The sequence below is a fragment of the Haplochromis burtoni genome, unplaced genomic scaffold (assembly GCF_018398535.1).
Source record: "Haplochromis burtoni strain Fernald_Lab_line unplaced genomic scaffold, NCSU_Asbu1 Contig_812, whole genome shotgun sequence".
Taxonomy (NCBI): Eukaryota; Metazoa; Chordata; class Actinopteri; order Cichliformes; family Cichlidae; genus Haplochromis; species Haplochromis burtoni.
Window position 1 is genome coordinate 40,189 of NW_024583173.1, and position 20,680 is coordinate 60,868.

At 40.7% G+C, this 20,680-nt stretch overlaps 1 protein-coding gene across 3 annotated transcripts in view; it reads right to left on the reverse strand.

Annotated features, from left to right (window-relative positions):
• The window catches only part of LOC102313055 (breast cancer anti-estrogen resistance protein 3 homolog), a gene marked incomplete at its 3' end in the record, with an annotated part of 60,144 nt that extends 39,969 nt beyond the window's left edge, over positions 1-20,175 (reverse strand). The window contains 2 exon segments of one of the 3 annotated variants that reach the window (XM_042215747.1): positions 13,140-13,254; positions 20,048-20,175. In XM_042215747.1, coding sequence (XP_042071681.1) covers positions 13,140-13,254; positions 20,048-20,137 — 205 coding nt within the window. 3 annotated transcript variants of the gene reach the window in all.
• Between the last annotated feature and the right edge of the window lie 505 nt (positions 20,176-20,680).

Genomic DNA, 20,680 nt, shown 5'->3' on the forward strand with positions numbered 1-20,680 from the left:
CTAAACATATGGTAGCCCAAAGCTGAGTACAAGTTAAATTTTTGTTATTACCTCAACCCAGTAAGATTGGGTAGCTAGACAATTCCAAAATAAATGGTTAAAAGGGAAATTCACACAGTTTCACATGTTCATAAAGGTCTGCCAGCCAATAAAAAGTTTTATTCTTTAGCCATGTAACAGACAAAACATCCTCAAGTGAGATTTGGTTTGTCACCAACACTAGTGAAGGCCTTGGGTTTGGAACAATAACATTTGTGCACAAGACCTTGGAGGGGGGGGACGTGTAGATTAACGGGAAGAGGAAATGGCAGTATAAACATTTAGAGGACAGCAGTTCATTATAAAGAATTACTATCAATAAAACAAATATGCCTTCCTCCTTTTCACAGAGTATCTCTTGAGCCATTTCCATCTGAAGGACACTACTTTTGCAATCGGTTCAATTCAATTTAGTCAAATGTTTTGATGGTGAGCTCTCTCAGCATCTCTCCAGCCAACCCAACACATCAGCCAGGAGGCAGAGAGCTCTTTGGCTAATCCACTCAAGTAGTGGTTTTAAAATATTGGCCTTTTTGGGGAACATCAGGAGTCTCTAAGAGAGTTCCGCGAATCTCTTTTAGTCCTTCGGTACCATGGACAGATGGTTTACAAAACACAAACCGAGCATCTAGATTAAAAAACACACTCGATAAAATGCTTTAAAAATAAAGTAGGGTTTTAACATTAAGCTTCAGATGCTGCAGAGGTGGTCTGTCATTACACACGAACATACACACAACCGGGAGGACGAGCGCAAACATCAACATGCTTGGGAATGAGGGATTTCCTCTGGCTGGCTTAAAGTGTCTTCCTGCTTTAACATGCACGCAAATACTCATGCGCATGCACACACACACACACATTAGGAAAACCACCCCTGGCCAGAAGTGAACAATGGGAACAACTGTCACATGACCACTGTGTAGAGCCAGTCTTTGTTAGAGAGAGGGAGAGGTGTCCTACTGCGCTCTTCAGTGCGTGGGCTCACCAGTGTGTGTGTGTGTGTGTGTGTGTGTGTGTGTGTGTGTGTGTGTGTGTGTGTGAGAGATGTGTTTAACATATTAATGAGGCTCTTATTAAATCCCACAGCAGTAGCTGCCATTTCATACTTCTAAACCTTTGTGCACATCTCTCACTCTGTCAGACAGTCACACCTAACTTCCCCTCAGCATGTGCACTCATTTTGTACATTTGCGCATCAGTCTTAACTGTACAGTCACTGTACACCACACTGTCAGACAGTTGCACGAAGTGGCAGCTGAGTAGGTGATGAATGGAGCTTTTAGATTTTCACTTCAGTAAAAGATGCAGAGTGAACTGTCAGGAAGAACCTGCAACCTTAAATCTGAAACCACGTTTCAAATGATGTTTGAACTACAAAGATTGCACTGCATTGTGGGATGCACTTCTGACATCTTCTCATGTGTAAACAATTGAATTAAAAAGCTGATATATTTAATTATTTGTTAAATTGATCAAATTAAAGGCTATATATGCCTGAAGCATTGGTTAGTGTTATCACTGTCATCTTATTGTTATTTCACAACTAAAGCTATGTTACTTACAAGGAAGCACGGATAGTGCAAGCCAGGCTGTATAACAAATTCTGGCTTATCTCCAAAAGGAAAATCACCAGGACAGTGATTGATTGCATTTACTCAAGCTTTTGTTGAGAAAACAGGCAGAACAAAAACAGGAAACAGGTTAAGTAAGGTAAGGTAGCACATACCCACTACATTAACTACATGTGGACTCAAAAGGATCCCAAATGGATCGATATGAAGCAGGAAAAAAAAAACCTGCTAAATATGTTACTCTAAATGTAAATTGATTGGTACTTACATACTTAATTTGATCACCCCAACCGCTTCTTACAACATGCCCCAATTACCCATTTACACACACATTCATACAAGGGCTTATTTCTGTGTCCAAGTGTTTCACACCTAGCATTCACACTCCAATGGTTGTATCGGAGCAAATCGACGTTCAGTCTCTTGCCAAAAAGCCAGTGATCAAACCACCAAGCTTCTGATTAGTAGATGATCTCCTCTACCTCCTGAAGCGCAGCCACCCAACACTTCTTCACATAAATGACTAAATCAGTGTTTGACATTTTGGGTAACAGACCCATTTGCCTTCTCTCTGACAGTTCGATGGCAAGACTGATCGCACTTCAAGCCTTTTCATACTTGTCTGTACAACAATAAGGAAAGGTTAGAGCTAGAGGATAATGATGTGAGCTTAGCATAAGGACGAGGGGTACCTGTAACACCATTTCAAATCTTGTAAAGCTTTTTTAAAATGTCATTAAACATCATGTAATGTGCATAGTAGAAAGGTACCATTGTGCTGTTTTTGTCCATATTTCCACGTCATCTGTCTTACTGCTTTAATAAAGAAAAATTGCAGGTTCTAAGTTTAATTCAAAAATACTTAGCCTCAATCCACATCACTGATGTTGAAGATGCTGTGTCTAGCCCAGATGCTTCAAAGTTCCCAACTATATTATTTAGTATACTGCTGGATGGATAAATCTGGATCGTACTCTCTGTATTTGTCACATGTTTGTGTGTCTCTAAAGTCTTCTGGGCATCGGATGCAAGCATTAGAGGAAAATGTACAATATTTTCTTCAGATTTAAAGTACCACATATTGGTGATGACCAAGTAATGCAGCAATGTACTTAAATAAAGACCATAAATATCTGTTTTTCCCCCTTTTCCAGCTATGCAGGGTCTCTGTCTTTGCAAAGATTAGTAGGTTGTATAGTGCTGATGGCTTACTGGAATATCAAACAATTGACACCACAGGGAATCCAAGTAACACAACACTACACATACAATACTGACCCTGGAAACACACAACCGTCACAAATTTGTGCTCCTTGCATCTGACACAGACACATTTTAGCATTAAAGGCTGAATCTCATTGGTTTACTCCAACCCCACTGAGAAGTTCAGACATGACACTGACTAATGTCTGAAGCAACCTGCTGCATACATGTGTTCCCCCCCCCCAACATCAACACCACACAGACACACATGCCTGACTCTGTCATCATTTAGTTGGTGGCTTGCTGTTTAAAGATGTGATCTCATAACTGAGAGGTCAGAGTTTCAGCCTCGACCTGTCAAAGTGATCGTGAGCAAAACAGCAAAGCGCTGTCTGATAAGAGCTTTTAATTTACGGTTTTGTTTTAAACTCACAAATCTTTTAAGTCATATGTCACAAACACATATTCATCATCTTCGTATTTAGCAACGACTAATTTTAGGTGTTGTAAAGGGTTAAGCAACGCCATCTCTGACAAGCAGCCAGATTTTTGAGTCATTTATCACATCGAGTCAGGATAAGCAAATGCTTAAGTGAGCGAGCCTAACAAGAAAAAGAAAATGATGAAAGAAATGCCGTTGGTCTTATCTTTCATATTTCGTGTAATTATTTCCTGCTGGGTTTTCCACAGCTAACACCACCAATCCCAGCAACCGCAGTTACACCCAGCGCCTTGGGATGGCAACTTATTGCTCAAAAAAAAAAAAAATCCCAGAGTAGATCTTACTCACTGGGAGCTGTAAACAAGGAAACCAAGAGGGATGGACGGACAGACAGCTGTGAGATGAAGGGAAAGCACAGCGGTGTAGGGAGATAAACAGCAGCCAGAGAAAGAAAGTAACAAGTAGAAAAACAGACAAACGGGGGGAAAAAAATTGCATTCAGAAGACGATCATAAAGATAGCTGCCTCAGCTCCTCTCCTCTGCTGTCAACTTCCCCACACACACATTCCTACACCCCACTGCATACAAGTGTGCTCCTACAAACTTCTCATTCCTACCTGCAAGTGTGAGCTCCTCCTCAGTGTGTGATCGCTGCTCTTTTCTCTCACTTCACAAACTTATTGACTTTCATAATTTGAATGACTGACTAGCTAAAAATTGCTGACCGGCTCCTTTGGATGGGCAACAACAAGTAGCGCAGCATTGTCACAAACTCTGCCCTCCTCCTCCTCTCTTTGGGGAGTGATTTGTGAGCTCTCAGCCCCGCCTTCATGCACTTCTGTGTTTGGGAGGAGTTTTCTTTCTCTTTTAGCAGAGTTGTCTTCTACCCCCCAGCACAGAAGAAAACTCCCACATATCCTCCTCTCCTCCACCTCCCCCTCCTCCGTATTGCCTTCACAGCCTCATATTTCATGCTCTCAACCTTTTTCTTTGGTACCTCTGACACCAACACCACCAACTAGTCTGGTACTTAAAGAAGATTTAGAGGTGACCTAATGTTGCTATTTGCAGAGAGGCGGAAAAATGTGGTCTTGGCATGAATGTTGCACGTTTGAGCAACCTAAGGCGCTCTCAAGCCTCATGGACTTTAAGCACTTGACTCTGTGTCAGCTGAAACATAAATCAGTAGAGTTTAGAGTCTACTTTGGTGCATTCTTTTAACAGGAATGCTGGCGAGAATGATTAAATTTCATCTGTGAAAGAGAAGAAGCAAGAAGAAGAGCTCTCCTTGTGTCATTACATCAGGTATGAGCTCATTTTTAGCCCGTGTTGTTTGAATGTGTGTGTGTGCTCGCCAGCCCTCAGGACAACACTCTCCTGTCTTTGTGCTCCTGTTCCTCTGTATTGTCTAGAGGTGATAACACACAGACACGTGCACACATGCATGTTTATGTGTGAGTGTGTGCGTTTCCTGTCAGACAATACAATAAGCCCATCCTGCTGCGGTGAAAGCCAGGATGATCAGATGACCCACATTAGACACACACACAAAAATGCTACATACATGCATGTGTTTTGATCTCAAGTTGTTCACACTACATTTGTCAAAACTGAGGAACCTGAATATTGTTTTTAATTTCTCTTTTACCTGCAGTTCAGAGGTTTTAGGTATTCATTAATGTTCCAGCATTTGTGGACACGACATTATCGCCCAGCAGGAAGAAAGGCACTAATTTTCAGTTTGTACTTTTATAAGAAGTTGCGCCTGACTTTTCAGGTTTGAAATAAAAACGAGGACACACATAGAAATTTCAGGTACCAAATCTTCTGGTTTGATTTCTGAGTGATTTAAATAATTTGTTCCTGTCTGTGTCTGATCATGCCTTCTAGTAAAATCTGGTCATAAACCATAAGAATGATAAACAAAACAATGAACATTTTTACATTTAGCTCTGTGACTCCTTTACTATAAAGGGATCAAGTGATTTCTATAACCTGGGGAAGGAGCTATAGAGAAACTGAAAGACCAAGCCAAATTACGTTTGCATTTTATCCTCTATTTTGATTTTGCCTGTTAGCAGTATTTGCAGTGAGGCAGCACAAGTAGTTAAAGATTTGCATTTCTTAAAAAAAACACCACAAATATTGAGTAAATCTGGTCACTAACAAATTATCTCTTTAAGTTAAAAAAAAAAAAAAAGAAAGAAACGAAACTTACTTCTTGGCCTCTTCTTGACGATGAACAGAAAGCACACTGTGAATGTTAGAGGCCAAAGCCTAGAAGCTGCTCCTGGACTCCTGCCTGCGTGGAGTGCTATTTGGAAGTAAAAGCTAAATGCATAAGAAGCAGATTTTGTTTTAAAGTGCCTTTTCACAAAGGCATGTAAAAATTCTTGGCATGTTGTACGCGAGGGTGGTATTTCCAGAAAGCAGCACGGTGAGTCAGAAGTATAATCTGTCATCATCTCCTGAATCACCTGAGCTTCCCAAAATGCGAGGGCCTGGAGTGAGGAGCAGAAGTATTATCCTTCCAAACTGAGTGGCACATGTCTTTGTGATGAAAACGCAACCACCCTTTCATCTAAGCCCACACAGAGGTGCATCTATAGTTTACGGTAAATGAGTATGTGGCAATAATGCAATGAAAAAAAAAAAAGAGTCACAAGTCTTGTAAACTTTGATGAGGTAAAGTTGTTTTACCAATTTGAAACACCACGACATACTTGTAGTTTGGGGCTGAAATGTCACTCTAAAGCAAAACAGATTAAATTAGCACTACAATGTCTACAAAGCACCAGTGATTTCCTGCTGTTTGAAGTTTGATTGAATTTGCTGTTTCTTCTTGTTTTTGATTGCTTAAATATTAGGAAGCGTGCAACATCAAAGCTTTATCTTTTAGAAAAGTGGAGAAACAAACTGTTTACATAACTGCATTTTTTTTAAAATGTTTGGAGATTACCACACCATAATAGCCATTTCCTGCACTTCCTGTTGGTGTTAGTCCTTAGCTCAAACCCTCCTTTGACACATGGACACTAAGGTAGCACACTGGAACAAAGCCTTGCTGGCACTTTGAGATTGGCACCGTTTTTCCACCCATACACACCAGGGTGCAAGTAAACCATTAAGTAGATGGGCTTGGCGTCACTCCCAACTGAAGCTGCTTCCTGCAAAGAACAGGATCTGCTATTACAAGTTTATTACAGTCACTTCCTTCATTCTGTGGTATTCCTCTTGCTTCTCACTAGGAAGCTCTGAAGTAAAGAAAAATCAAGCATAGATTTCAACCTTTGTTCCATTTTTACTTTTCTCTCCATCAGCCCCTTATTCCTGTATTCCTTGCTGCTCCTTTATTTTTCTTATAGCTCTGTTTACAGATACTGGATCTTTGATCTGTATGCTACAGAAAGGAAGTTTGTCACCATGATTATTTTCTCTCCCACTGAGAAAATTGTAAAAAAAAAAAAAAAAAAAAAAAAAAAAAAAAAAAGTAGAAAAAGAAAAGGCAGGTCTTTGGCTGAAGAATCAGTTCAGGTAGAATTAAATCTGCTGGTTTCTGACTTATGCAGTCAGTCATTTCTGTGGAACAGCTACGTCAGTCAATACGTCAATTACAGCAGCTTATCAGAATCAGAATCGTGTTTATTGGCCATGTATATGTGCAGACACATACAAGGAATTTGGTTCCGGTAGATGGTGACTCTCAAGCACAGCAATGTAAATTGCACGCACACACACGCACACACGCACACGCACGCACACACACACACAAACATACACAAAGCTGTGTAAACCAACTATAAATAACTAATCTAAACTTATATACATAAAATACAGAAATGAAATGAGGTGGAATGAATACTACAGAATGTACATAAGGTGCAGTTGCAGTCTGGCAGTGGGAGCAGTGTGACAGGTCAACTGTTTAGAAGGGAGATGGCGAGGGGAAAGAAACTGTTCCTGTGTCGGGTGGTCCTGGTCTGCAGGCTTCTGTACCGTCTGCCAGAGGGCAGCAGATCAAAAAGTCTGTGTGCAGGGTGTGAGGGGTCTGTGATGATTTTCCCTGCCCGTTTCCTGGTTCTTGAGAGGTACAGATCCTGGATGGAGGGCAGGGGGGTGCCGATGATCCTTTCTGCTGCCCGTACAGTCCGCTGCAGTCTGCTCCTGTCCTGTTTAGTGGCTGCTCCATACCAGACTGTGATGGAGGAGCACAGGACAGACTCAATGACCGCAGTGTAGAACTGGATCAGCAGCTCCTGTGGAAGACTGTACTTCCCCAGTTGTCTCAGGAAGTACATCCTCTGCTGGGTCTTTTTGAGGATGGAGTTGATGTTGGTCTCCCACTTCAGGTCCTGGGAGATGGTTGTACCCAGGAACTTGAAGGTCTTCACAGTTGACACAGGGCTGTCTGATATGGTGAGGGGGAGCAGAGTTGAGGGATGTCTCCTGAAGTCCACTGTCATCTCTACAGTCTTAAGAGTGTTCAGCTCCAGATTGTGCTGACTGCACCAGAGTACCAGCCGCTCAACTTCTTGCTGGTATGTGGACTCATCACCATCCTGAATGTGGCCAATGACGGTGGTGTCATCTGCAAACACATTTATGTATAATGTGTTCCATAAAGATTGCTACGTGCAATCTTTAGTAATTTATTGAATGTGTTCATAAAAAAGGACCAAATACAGTGTTATTCACACTGTCATAGTTACAATGACATTGATCTATGATTCATTCAATCATAATAAAACACACCTAACTCAAAGAATAAACCAGTGCCGTCTATACATAACAGACAACTTAAAGAACTTATGTTAAATTGTATATAGGTCCATCTTTATGTACTGTGTTACGAGCAGGCTATCACAAAAGAAAAAACAAACAAACAAATAAAACAAATCCTTTAGTTGAAGCTACAAAAATGGCAAAAGGAGAAGTGACAGACCTAAAAACTATCTACATGAAATGAACAGTATCTGAACATCATGTCCTTAAAAAACAGGAAATAATCCAGCAAAGACCTGACACAGGACCTGAGCGATGCATGTGCTCTTTCCATTCCCCTGCTACTCACCTCATCAGAAACGGTCTCAGTGGAAGGGTGGCTGTCAAGAAGCCATTACCGAGGAAGGGAAATGGAGAGAAAAGGCTGAGGTATGCCAAATTACACAAGAACTGGACTGAAACTCAGTTTCAACAGCCCTTATGTAGTGATGGATCCACATTTAAAATGTTTAGTTCAAATCGTCATGAACATACACAGAGGAGGGAGCCAACACCCAAAGAGGAACTTTGAAATGCCCTTCAAGAAGCCTGGAGAACTATTCCTGAAGAGTAAATACAGAGATTAGGAGAAAGCTTGCCTAAGAAAGTTCGGGCAGAGTTGAATAAAGATGTTCATACCAAACACTGATCTAGCTGTACAAATGCCATTTTTTCCTTTATATAGTGCAATTCCAAAAAGGTTTGCAGAATAAATCCTAGTTCTCCTCGCAAAATATAAAGAAATGAAGAGTGGCTCTGTTCTTCAGAAAAGGACAAACATGGTCATTTGTTAAGATGGTTAAAATAGTGAATGTTTAATTTCACAGGACCTCGAGCGGTTTTCACAACATGACACTGACATGGAAGCATATAGCAGCAGTGTTGGACAGATTCCAGAAGTACATAAGGAACATTTTAAAGTTTACTTTTTCTCCAAGAATTCGACCATTTGGATAAATCTGGGAGCTAGATATTCCCTGTTTTGACATTTGTGAGATAAGAGCAGAATTGTTGACAGCTGAGTTTGTGTTACTGACACATGCAGACAGAAACAGGAAGATGTTTATAGTACACTTAGTATTAACTGAAGGTCATGTTGATGAGTCTATCACCTTCACAAGGGAGATTAACCAGCCTGAAGCCCGGCACCGAGAATTATCTAATATTTAGTACGAAGAATGTCTGTGAGGTAAACTCAGTGCACGCATCTTGTGTTTTTACATAAACTGTATGTGATGTGCACTGAGAACCTGCAGGTCTCCACTGCGAACTGCGCCAGATTCTGTTTAAAAAGACTTGATTTGGTTCTTGTTCTACTCCCTGCTGTTCGTAACAAAGTCACAGTTTCTTCCAAATTGTAAATCGAGGTCAAGTCTCATTAAGTCACATTCATGCTGTCCCTTCCTCTCTCTCATTGTGATCAAATACAAAAAGCAGCAGCAAGCAAAGTGAAATCTCATTTACGCTAACATTACATGTCCGTCTAGAACTATGTCTCTTACCATGAGGATGTTACTTTGATGCACACCAGCTGCATACGTTGCTGTCCAAACTAACCCCTGAAGCATCAATACTCCCTTCAGCAGCCTCCCAAAACAAGACAGTGTCTGCATCACAACTAAAGCTGCTTATAAATGCACAGAGGAACATGACAAATAGTCCAAGACAGGTAGTCCTGACAGGAGTGAACAGCGAGGTGAGGCACACGAAAAAACAGCCTGATTCAGAGGACGTAATAGATCTACTGTCAGACACTGCTGCATCAACAGTCACATTTCAAATATTTGGTTGTAGTGTTTACAGTACAGCCTCTACTTTTGTTGCTGCTTATTTGGCAAGTAGTGACCAGGTAGGGCGAGGAAGCTCAAAGATGGCGACTCATTATGTAAAACCATCCATGCAGCTAGGTACACATTGAGCGTGTTCAAGTGCATCACCTTGAAAATATTTAGCACATGACTGGAATTTGAACTTGAAAGATGAAAAGAGCACACACAGTCCTGTTACTTTCAGAGTACAGCGCTGATTCGATAAACCTCAGTGCTGTAAACCACAGTCCTGAAAGGAATATAAAAAGTATTCATTAATATGTGCTTATGTACACCTTGATGCTTCCCATGCTGATGCTGATAACACTGTATTATCACATAATGCTAATGAATGTGGTTATAAACTGAAATTAAAACTATATGCAAAGAAAAAAACAAAACCCCAAAAAACCTCTCAAGCAACTACCGAGCTCAGGTATTTAAACATGGAATTTTAACACAGCATACACAGAATAGCCTCAATGACACAAACAGCTGTAACAAAACAGTGCCTCAAAATAAAATGCCTCAAATATGTGAGGCATGAGCATGCATGTGGGGGTTTTACTGATGCCTTCCATTTCACCCTCTAAATGCTCTAATTAGAACATCTCTTCTTCTCCACTGCTTTTTAATACCTGCTGTTAAGGAAAGTACCTGCTGCACACATGCCTGTGGGTGGGTGCGCACACACACACACCAATAAAAAAGTAATATGATGAAATGAATATATGCCTGAATGCAGTCTGAGTTCACGTTATATTCTTAAGAAAAAAAAAAATTACGTATCTCTGTTGGGACCAAAAATTGGAATGTTGCTATACCAACTAACAGCCCTTATGAGGACAAAATGCTCGTGCCCACGAATTTAAAGGCATTTTTGAGACCCAAAATGTGGTTTTAGTGTCAAGGTTACAGTTAGGCTAAACCTGACCGTAACCTAAGGGTTAGAGTAAGCGGCTAAGGAAGGCACCATGTCAATTAGATGTCCCACTAAGATATGAAAACGCAGTGTGTGTGTGTGTCTGTGTGTGTAAGAGAGATGCTATTAGCTGAACAAAACTGGACTCTGTGATAATGATAAGCTTGGCAGCCTGCCAGGCAGACAGATAATACCACAGTAGTTGGTGACTGAGTGATTTCCACCAGAGGCCATTTCATCTCAGCAGCAGTCGTCAGCCTGTAGGCCAGGTCTCCAACAGTGGTCACGCAGTGATCCCAGGAATGTGAAAATAAATGTTTTTATAAGGGGTGAGCTGTAATGATAGGTAAACTACTCATTATATGCCTCGTCTACATATCTGGCATCAGTGCTCCAGTTTCACTCACAGGTAATGACAACTTGTCAATGAATAAAATAAAATAATAATAATAATGATAATAAAAAAAAAAAAGAGTTTCCACTATTTGTAAATATAAGTCATGAAATCTAGCAATGATAGTTATAATTCATATAATGAGGTAAGGAATACTGGACTATGTTTAAATTAAAACATTAAAGTCCACAGCTTTTCCATCAGTATTTTGTTTTCTTTCGTTGCAATTTAACTTTTAAAAATGTATTTATTTGTAATTCAGTGATCCTGAGCATTTTGTGGCTTATAATATTTTTGGGAAAACGAATGATGACAAAAAGGAAATATCCTTATTATTGGTGTTATTACTATTCATGCACATGGTGAGAGGTACTGTTTTGTTGTTGTTTATTAGTCATATTGTATGTCATGTTTGTTTGTAAGTACACATAAATTCAGGTACAGATGTTTTGGTAAATGACTGATTTGTACATTCATTTTTCATAGGCATGAATTATACACAGATTTGTGCCCACGCGCTGTTAGTAAATGAGCCCATTGTTTCAGTTTTGTGGTTCATTTTGAAAACCTATACGATGCTGCCATGTTTCTTTTAGAAAGAAGAGGTTTTCTGATGGACACACTTTCAAACAAGCCAGACTTTTTCAGTCTTTTTCCAACTGTGCCATCATGAACTTTAACATGTTAACTGAGGCCTCACAGTCTGAGATGTTGCTCTTGGGTTTTTTGCAATTTCTCTGAGCATTTCATGTTTTGACCTGAACATTGTGTTAACACACAGCTATATGGTCCAGACCAGCAAACTACCAAAACCTCTGCCTTCATAAGGCACCTGGCTGCTAGATTCCCTCTTAATTCCTGTGGAAGCACATTTCACAGGACTGTACAGAGTCCAGTTTCAGGTTACTTTCTTTGTACCCGTTTGTAGATTTGGTCTGCAGTTAGTAGGTCATCCATCCTCATTCATGCACATTTTCAAAATAAACCCAGGCAACACAACAGATATGCATAGTAAAACATACTGAAAAAGGAAAAAGAAATACCTTACTGCTAAATGACCAGCAGTAAAACCAAACTTCCACAAAACCTAAATTATGCCAAACCAGATGCAGAAAGTCAAATGTTTTTATACTTACTGTAACTTGAGGTCTCTTTGTTTGCGTGTTTTGTTTTTTAGACACTTCATACCAGATGGGTTTGCAAATTGCTAGGTTTACTATGAGACAGGAGGAGACTCTTTATAGTCCCTGCTTCCTCTTAACAACTTCAGAAAGTCTGGCTCCTGAAAAATGTTCAGAAGTTCAGCCAAGAAAGACACTGTGGGTTGGTTTTTTTTGTAAGTGATGCAGCGGGCGCAGTGTTTTGATCACAAAGTGGCTATTTTGCCCCAAGTTTGCATCTTCTGATTATGCCTGCTGTTGTGCATGTATGATAACATGTAGCAACAGCCAACAAGATCCACTACAATTATTTAGTGACTTTACTTATACAGCAGTCACCAAGACAACAGCTAGATTTCACTTTATAATGCATGGGAACCAGAGCAAACAAAGCAGTCTGTCACGAACACACTAAAAAGCACATCCACGCATGCATACATGCACACCTCCAAAAGTGATTAAACCCAGCAGGAGTGCAGGCCTCAGCACTCTTCTCCCTAGTTGCTGACAGTGGCATGTAGATGTGTGTGTGTGTGTGTGTGTGTGTGTGTGTGTGTGGTTGTGTGTGTGGTGTGTGTGTGTGTGTGTGTGTGTGTGTGTTGTAGAAAAAGAGAAAGAGCAGCATTTCAGCATGTAGTAAGATAACCCCCTCCACCAGCGACCCCCAGGCACAAGCAAGTCTTTACATGACACTAATGCTTCTGTCTCTGTCTAGTCGCTGGGCACACCAGGAATCAAATCAAACACAGATCCAGAATCAACAACTTGATGGAAAAGATCAGGTAAGATAAAAAAGTGTTTAGGCATCCGGCAGCGTGTTGGAGTGCAAGAGTACCTCTCCTCCTCTCTCGCTCTTGAAGGAGGCGTAGAGAAGTAAGAAGGTGCAGGCGGTGGAGGTGATTGTGGACTCCAAGCACCAAGAGGTCATACTCTGTGAGGTGAAGCAGATCCTGGAAAATATAAGCAAACAAAAACGTGCATGTAAAATCAACCTGCTCTAGAAATAGTGTTGGATACTGGATCGTAAAAATAAATACTAAACCGCTGAAATGTTTCAAACTACCACAGGCTACGAAGTTCTGTGGAGCAGTCGACAGCTTTCAGCAACTTTCTGCTCAGCGTTTCAGTTTGTTGTTGGGGCAAATTAACCCTAGAAACTGCATCCTTTAATTCAAGGTGTACAAAACAAACAAAGCTGCATTTAACCATTGTGAAGTTAAATAGTCTGCATGTTTTACTGTGAGATGATGTCTGGATCATAGATGTGAATTCATTTTTTCAAATAAAAATAACAGTTTAAAAATATACTATGTTGTCCCTGTATCGTATCAGTTACATATTGGGTTCAAATAAGCTGTGTCCCAGCCTACAGTAAAGCATTGACTTATGGTTTTACTGATATTTATACTTTTTAAACACAAGTTTTGCATAAACGGAGTCTAGAGGACTCATTGGACCCTCAGGACAAACTAAAATTTGATCTCAGTTTGAACAGAGTTTCATTTTTAGATAGAAGACAAACATGGTTTTTGCTGGGTTGGGCTACAACATACCTGCAGCATACCATTAACGCAAAAATATAATTCCCAGTTAATGCATCCAAACCAATCTAACAGACCTGCCGTCAATTCTGAAATGAATCTCCTACATTGTCATTTTTTTGTCAACATTGTGAAAAAGGCAACTGTGGCAGGAATGAGGCATGGCGTGACCACAATTCTGCATTCTCCAACATATTTTTTTTACGGTTGCGTTCTAACACACTTCCACGGCTGCAGCTCCCTAGCTGCCAGCCACACATACCCACAAAAACAACATGACAGGACCCTACACCAAGCTGGCGAGGCGTGACTGTGATGCCGTGCAGGTGCGTCCGCCTTCCCTGCCGCAACAATTCTACTTGTGGTTTTACTGAGGTCATAGTGGGTGGTGCTGGGGTACTGAGCAGCAGTATTTTTACAGTCTGTAATATTTTGATCCTTTTGTATGTTAGAGAAAAGTCAAAAAGCAAAACCATTTCTGCCACTTAACTGGATTTAACTATTCCAATACTTATTTAAAGGCTCTTATTGTCATTCCAGCAAATATTCGCATGAGGTGAAATTGTATTTTGCACTCAGGTGCTTGTTAAGCCCAACAACAAGAATAAAACACATCAAGAGCAATAAATACAAAAATACTGGCAGACACCAGTGCTGCCCCTCAGCCTACTAATAGATGCACGTATGATATATATTTGAAGATCCTAGATGACTTCCATCTTGAGTTATGGCATTCACAAGATTTTCAGGAAGCAGTGCATAATAAAAAGGCTGAGACCACAAGTGACCTCTTATCTTCCAAAGTGTCATCTCCACCTCTCATCCTGCTGCTGTCATTACACTGTCTTAACACACACCCTGCCACACTTCCACACTCGCTGTGTTATTAACTTACATGACCTTTGAAGTAGAGACCTACTAAATCTTTGAACCATAACCCAACCTTCTATAGTATGCTTGTAACCAAACGGGGAAAAAAAACCCACCCAAAAAACCCCCACAACACACACAGACATGTACATGTGACACAGTGTGTCATCACACGCTGCTCTGAGCTCAGACCAAGGGCTTTTTGTTCTGATTGCTCAACAATATGACTATTCTCATGGCTCATGACAAACACTGCTCTATTTAGACTCTGAGCATGCAGTGGGCACCCATGAATGTAAACACACACAGACAAATTAAAATCACAGTGAAAGGGCGCACAAGCACACTGCAAGTAAGAAACTGCTCACCTGCATCCACAAGTAGCCAAATACATGCACACAAACAAACTCTGCCTCATCCGTGCACAAAAGTGCACACAAAGGAGGAAACGGTTTAAAAAAAAAAAAAACCCTGAATGGGAAAAACAAAAAACACACAGACACACACACACACACACACACACACACACACACACACACACGAAAAACAAAAGGGAAAAAAAGAAAATTACAAGACATGAACCTGAGTTTATCAAGGTGCGTACAACACATGTGACAGATGGTCACTGGGCTCAACATGCCTAAACAGCTCAATAATAACATGTTGGCAAGTCAAGAAAGATACTACATTTGTTCAGCTCATCACACACACACAGTTCAAGGTGTGTGCATGAGGGGGAGCGAGAGAGAGAGATATGTCTTTCTGTCTGTCTGTCTCTATCTCAGAATCTCTCCCTCCCTCTCCTGTCTTTCTCATCTCCATCTGCATGGAACAGCAAGTTGACATGTTTTCTTTTTTCTCTGTTTTCCACATCACGCAGAGCTGAACAACAATTGGAACTCCCATACCAGTCCTGTGGAGAGTTGACATAGCACTTGTGGATGTTGGTTTTGCCAGCGTAAATGTTATTTCAACAATGAAGGTGCAAGTAAATGAAAAGACAAGCAGAGACGTGGGGATGTTTCCGGACATTAAACATCTCACTGTGGCGCAGTGATCTGGAATTTTTTTAAATCCTGCAGGAATCGATATTTTTGGTAATAAAATGGCCTGTTGAATTTCACGTGGCAGAAAATTTTAAAAAAGCAGCACTTCTATCTCCAGTGGAGACACAGGTCAAATTATAAGGTGGGGCTGAGAAAGACAACATCCATGTTCTCTAACTAAATGCTGTACGTTAACTGTTAACTGTAGTTTTGGGGATAATCAAGAGAAATCAAGAATCATCATCACCTCAAAATCTATAATACATGCATCCATTCTCTTCCTCTTATCCTTTTTCAGGGTCGCGGCGGGGCTGGAGGGGGGCTTAGGCTGAGAGGCAGGATGCACACTGGACAGCTCACCAGTCTGTTGCAGGGCTAACACAGAGACAGACAACCATCCACACTCACATTCACACCTACAGTGGGGCAAAAAAGTATTTAGTCAGCCACCGATTGTGCAAGTTCCCCCACTTAAAATGATGACAGAGGTCAGTAATTTGCACCAGAGGTACACTTCAACTGTGAGAGACAGAATGTGAAAAAAAATCCATGAATTCACATGGTAGGATTTGTAAAGAATTTATTCGTAAATTAGGGTGGAAAATAAGTATTTGGTCACCTCAAACAAGGAAAATCTCTGGCTCTCACAGACCTGTAACGTCTTCTGTAAGAAGCTTTTCTGTCCCCCACTCGTTACCTGTATGAATGGCACCTGTTTGAACTCATCATCTGTATAAAAGACACCTGTCCACAGCCTCAAACAGTCAGACTCCAAACTCCGCCATGGCCAAGACCAAAGAGCTTTCGAAGGACACCAGGAAAAGTATTGTAGACCTGCACCAGACTGGGAAGAGTGAATCTACAATAGGCAAGCAGCTTGGTGTGAAAAAATCAACTGTGGGAGCAATCATCAGAAAATGGAAGACATACAAGACCACTGATAGATCTCCCTCGATCTGGGGCTCCACGCAAGATCTCATCCCGTGGGGTCAAAATGATCATGAGAACGGTGAGCAAAGATCCCAGAACCACACGGGGGGACCTGGTGAATGACCTGCAGAGAGCTGGGACCAAAGTAACAAAGGTCACCATCAGTAACACACTACAACGGCAGGGAATCAAATCCCGCAGTGCCAGACGTGTTCCGCTGCTGAAGCCAGTGCATGTCCAGGCCCGTCTGAAGTTTGCCAGAGAGCACATGGATGATACAGCAGAGGATTGGGAGAATGTCATGTGGTCAGATGAAACCAAAGTAGAACTTTTTGGTATAAACTCAACTCGTCGTGTTTGGAGGAAGAAGAATACTGAGTTGCATCCCAAGAACACCATACCTACTGTGAAGCATGGGGGTGGAAACATCATGCTATGGGGCTGTTTTTCTGCCAAGGGGACAGGACGACTGATCCGTGTTAAGGACAGAATGAATGGGGCCATGTATCGTGAGATTTTGAGCCAAAACCTCCTTCCATCAGTGAGAACTTTGAAGATGAAACGAGGCTGGGTCTTCCAACATGACAATGATCCAAAACACACCGCCCGGGCAACAAAGGAGTGGCTCCGTAAGAAGCATTTGAAAGTCCTGGAGTGGCCTAGCCAGTCTCCAGACCTCAACCCCATAGAAAATCTGTGGCGGGAGTTGAAAGTCCAGTGTTGCTCGGCGACAGCCCCAAAACATCACTGCTCTCGAGAAGATCTGCATGGAGGAATGGGCCAAAATACCAGCTACTGTGTGTGCAAACCTGGTAAAGACCTATAGTAAACGTTTGACCTCTGTTATTGCCAACAAAGGTTATGTTACAAAGTATTGAGTTGTATTTTTGTTATTGACCAAATACTTATTTTCCACCCTGATTTACGAATAAATTCTTTACAAATCCTACCATGTGGATTCATGGATTTTCTTTTTCACATTCTGTCTCTCACAGTTGAAGTGTACCTCTGGTGCAAATTACTGACCTCTGTCATCATTTTAAGTGGGGGAACTTGCACAATCGGTGGCTGACTAAATACTTTTTTGCCCCACTGTATGGACAATTTAGAATGACCTATTAATCTAACCCCACTAACTGCATGTCTTTGGACTGTGGGAGGAAGCGGAGAGAACCCAAGCAAACATCCAACATCCAGGCAGATATTAAAAAAAACATTACTGCAGCAAGAAGTATTGGGTTTAACGTGTTACTATAATCAAAGTACATACTTAGAAAGGATAAGAGTGTGACGGTTAAGTGCTAACAGCATCAAGTACAGAAACAACAACATTATATTGCTAACACAAAGATAGCAAAGAACCCAGAAAGACGATAAAGCTGAGTTCATGCTAATCGCAGCCCAGCACCCAGACGCTGAACTTCAACAAAGGCATTGACATACAGCCAGACTTCCATTCTCCATTTCTACCTGTGCATCTTTCTAAAGTAGAATCACAATGGCTTTAAAGTCTATTAGGGATGTTTTCATGTTGTGTTGTCAGCTTTCTTCTTATGTAAACCCTAAAAGAAAGCTCTATGTGCGTCTAAATTAGCAGAGAGATTTGTGTTGGTGTGTGGAACTGTAACCCAACCTTTATGTTATTAGCTGGTAATAACATGACGATGCATTTTAGGTCAATTCACGGAGTAACGAGAAAGTAATGTAACTAGTAGTGTAACAAATTACTTTCTCTTTAAGTAACATACTGCAAGAACAGTAAGAAGTAGCATGTAATACATTACTTTTTTGGAATAATGACCCCAACACTGGCAAAGGCTGTGTTAATGATGTTAGTTTAGTTAGGTTTGTTTTCACAAGCATGGATGGCTCAGAGGCACTGAACCTCATGTTGTTGTTCTAATATGAATAGGAAGGTTAGCAACACTGCACTGACTTCATTATGAATGGAGGATGGTCAAGAAAGAGGTAGGGGATAGTTCTTAGTTTTATCCTCCCCATAACAGCAATTACAGTGTAACAAGAAGTGCAAACAACTCCTCACCATCACCTTAAGTATATATGTCAGACCTTACAGAGACTTTCCTTTACACTGAAAAAAAATACACAGTGTACATCCTAAAGTATTAGCTACATGTAGATCTACGCTCAGAATTTCATCCATTTAATATTGAGAAAATATTTCACATAACAACTTATATCTACACTCTTTCATTTAAACGTGACTAGAATAGCCTTTTCTTGCGCAAGTTTTCTTGTATTTTCTCTATTATGCCTTCACTGTGCACAGATGCATTCTGGGTAAACATTAGCTAGAGGTAACGCAATAATTCATGTCTTATTGGCTCATGAATCTTGTCCCCTAGCCAAAGGCTGTGTACCATTCAGCATGAAGTTGGGTAATGGCTGAACAGCCTCCACATCGCTGTCCATTCAGGCCGGTGATGAAGTTTTATAAGGCTGCTTTAGTAGTCAGTCGTGGGAAACTGCCTTAATAACAACCACTATTTCAGTTGTTGGAATGCTAACATTGTGTGACTACTTAAAAAGGTCAGTTCATTCAAATTACAATGTATTTATCACTTACAGCTCACGGGGACAATAAAACACCTTTTATATTATTACTATCAATCATGTCACTTTCTCTAGAGAAACAAAGATGTTGTGCCCTCTGTATAGGTCTGTATAGATCTTCCAACTTAAATTAACTCAACATCTGATATATGATCATGCAAATCTCATTATCTGCTCAAACAACTGTTTTTAATTTTTTTTTTTAAATGTCCTCTGTAGTTCAAAATGTTTATCCAAATCATCAGTGGTTTCCTTTTGTGGTTCTTCTTGTATTTGATTTGTTTGTTTTTTCACCCAACTTAGGACAAGACCTACCAAAACTAAAAATATATACGTAAAAATGATAAAAGTATTATATGTCCTTTAAGCTGGCTCATACTGGAATGGATTCACTTGTCACACATCACTTTGAAGCCGATTGCCATTTGGTTGCCTAGGTAACCGATTCGGATCTCTAATCAGCGGTATCCCGCGCTCTCATTGGTAGCAATTTCAGTCATTTTTGGCATTTTTATACCATGTCTGAATACCATAGTTAAAATGATTAACAATCAACACTAAAACACTTCTAAAGCGTTGGCAGGTTAACTACCCACAGAAAACCTTTTCTTGAGCGCTAGAAAATGATGTTTACTTTCCAGTAAACATCATTTTCCTCAAGAGGTTTTCCTCTAAGCTTGTCGTTTTATATAATTTACAACAGCTTCACGAGTCATTTAAAAACTCGGATGCTAAAAAACATGTGGGTTGTGCTACTGTGTGCGCACATGTACTTGTATTACCTCTACGCCATCATATTCCTGCTCCAGTGCTGTGCAGTACTGTGGCAGTCCCAGCTGACTCAACCATCGGGAAATAGACTGATGCTTCATGGTGACAGATCAACCACACAGATGCAGGCAGAGTGACTTTAGAGGAAGAGCAAGAGAGAGAGAGAAGAGAGAGAGAGAGAGAGAGAGAGAAGAGAGAGAGAGAGAGAGAGAGAGAGAGAGAGAGAGAGAGAGAGAGAGAGAGAGAGAGAGAGGAGAGAGAAGAGAGAGAGAGAGAGGAAGAGAGAGAATGTGTTTAATGAGCAGTTAAACATATAATACAATAATACAATTAAGTAATTTTAACACTACAAGTTGCCTATTTCAGTGTCGGATTTGGTGCTGTATGCAGTTTCTCACACATACACTAAGATTAATCAGTGTTTCTCTGCTTAGTGACCTTGTGTAACTAATGGCTCTGGAATTTGCCAGTTAATTATGAGCTGGACTGAATGGTGCAAAAGACTCGCAAACTATGATAAATATTTCCCAAACTAATTTCTGTGTGTGCCTGGATGATATCCGTCTGTATCTGTATGATATTAAACTGACAACTTTTCTTCAGTCTTACACTTTATCAGTCTAATGAGCTGTTAGCAGTATCGC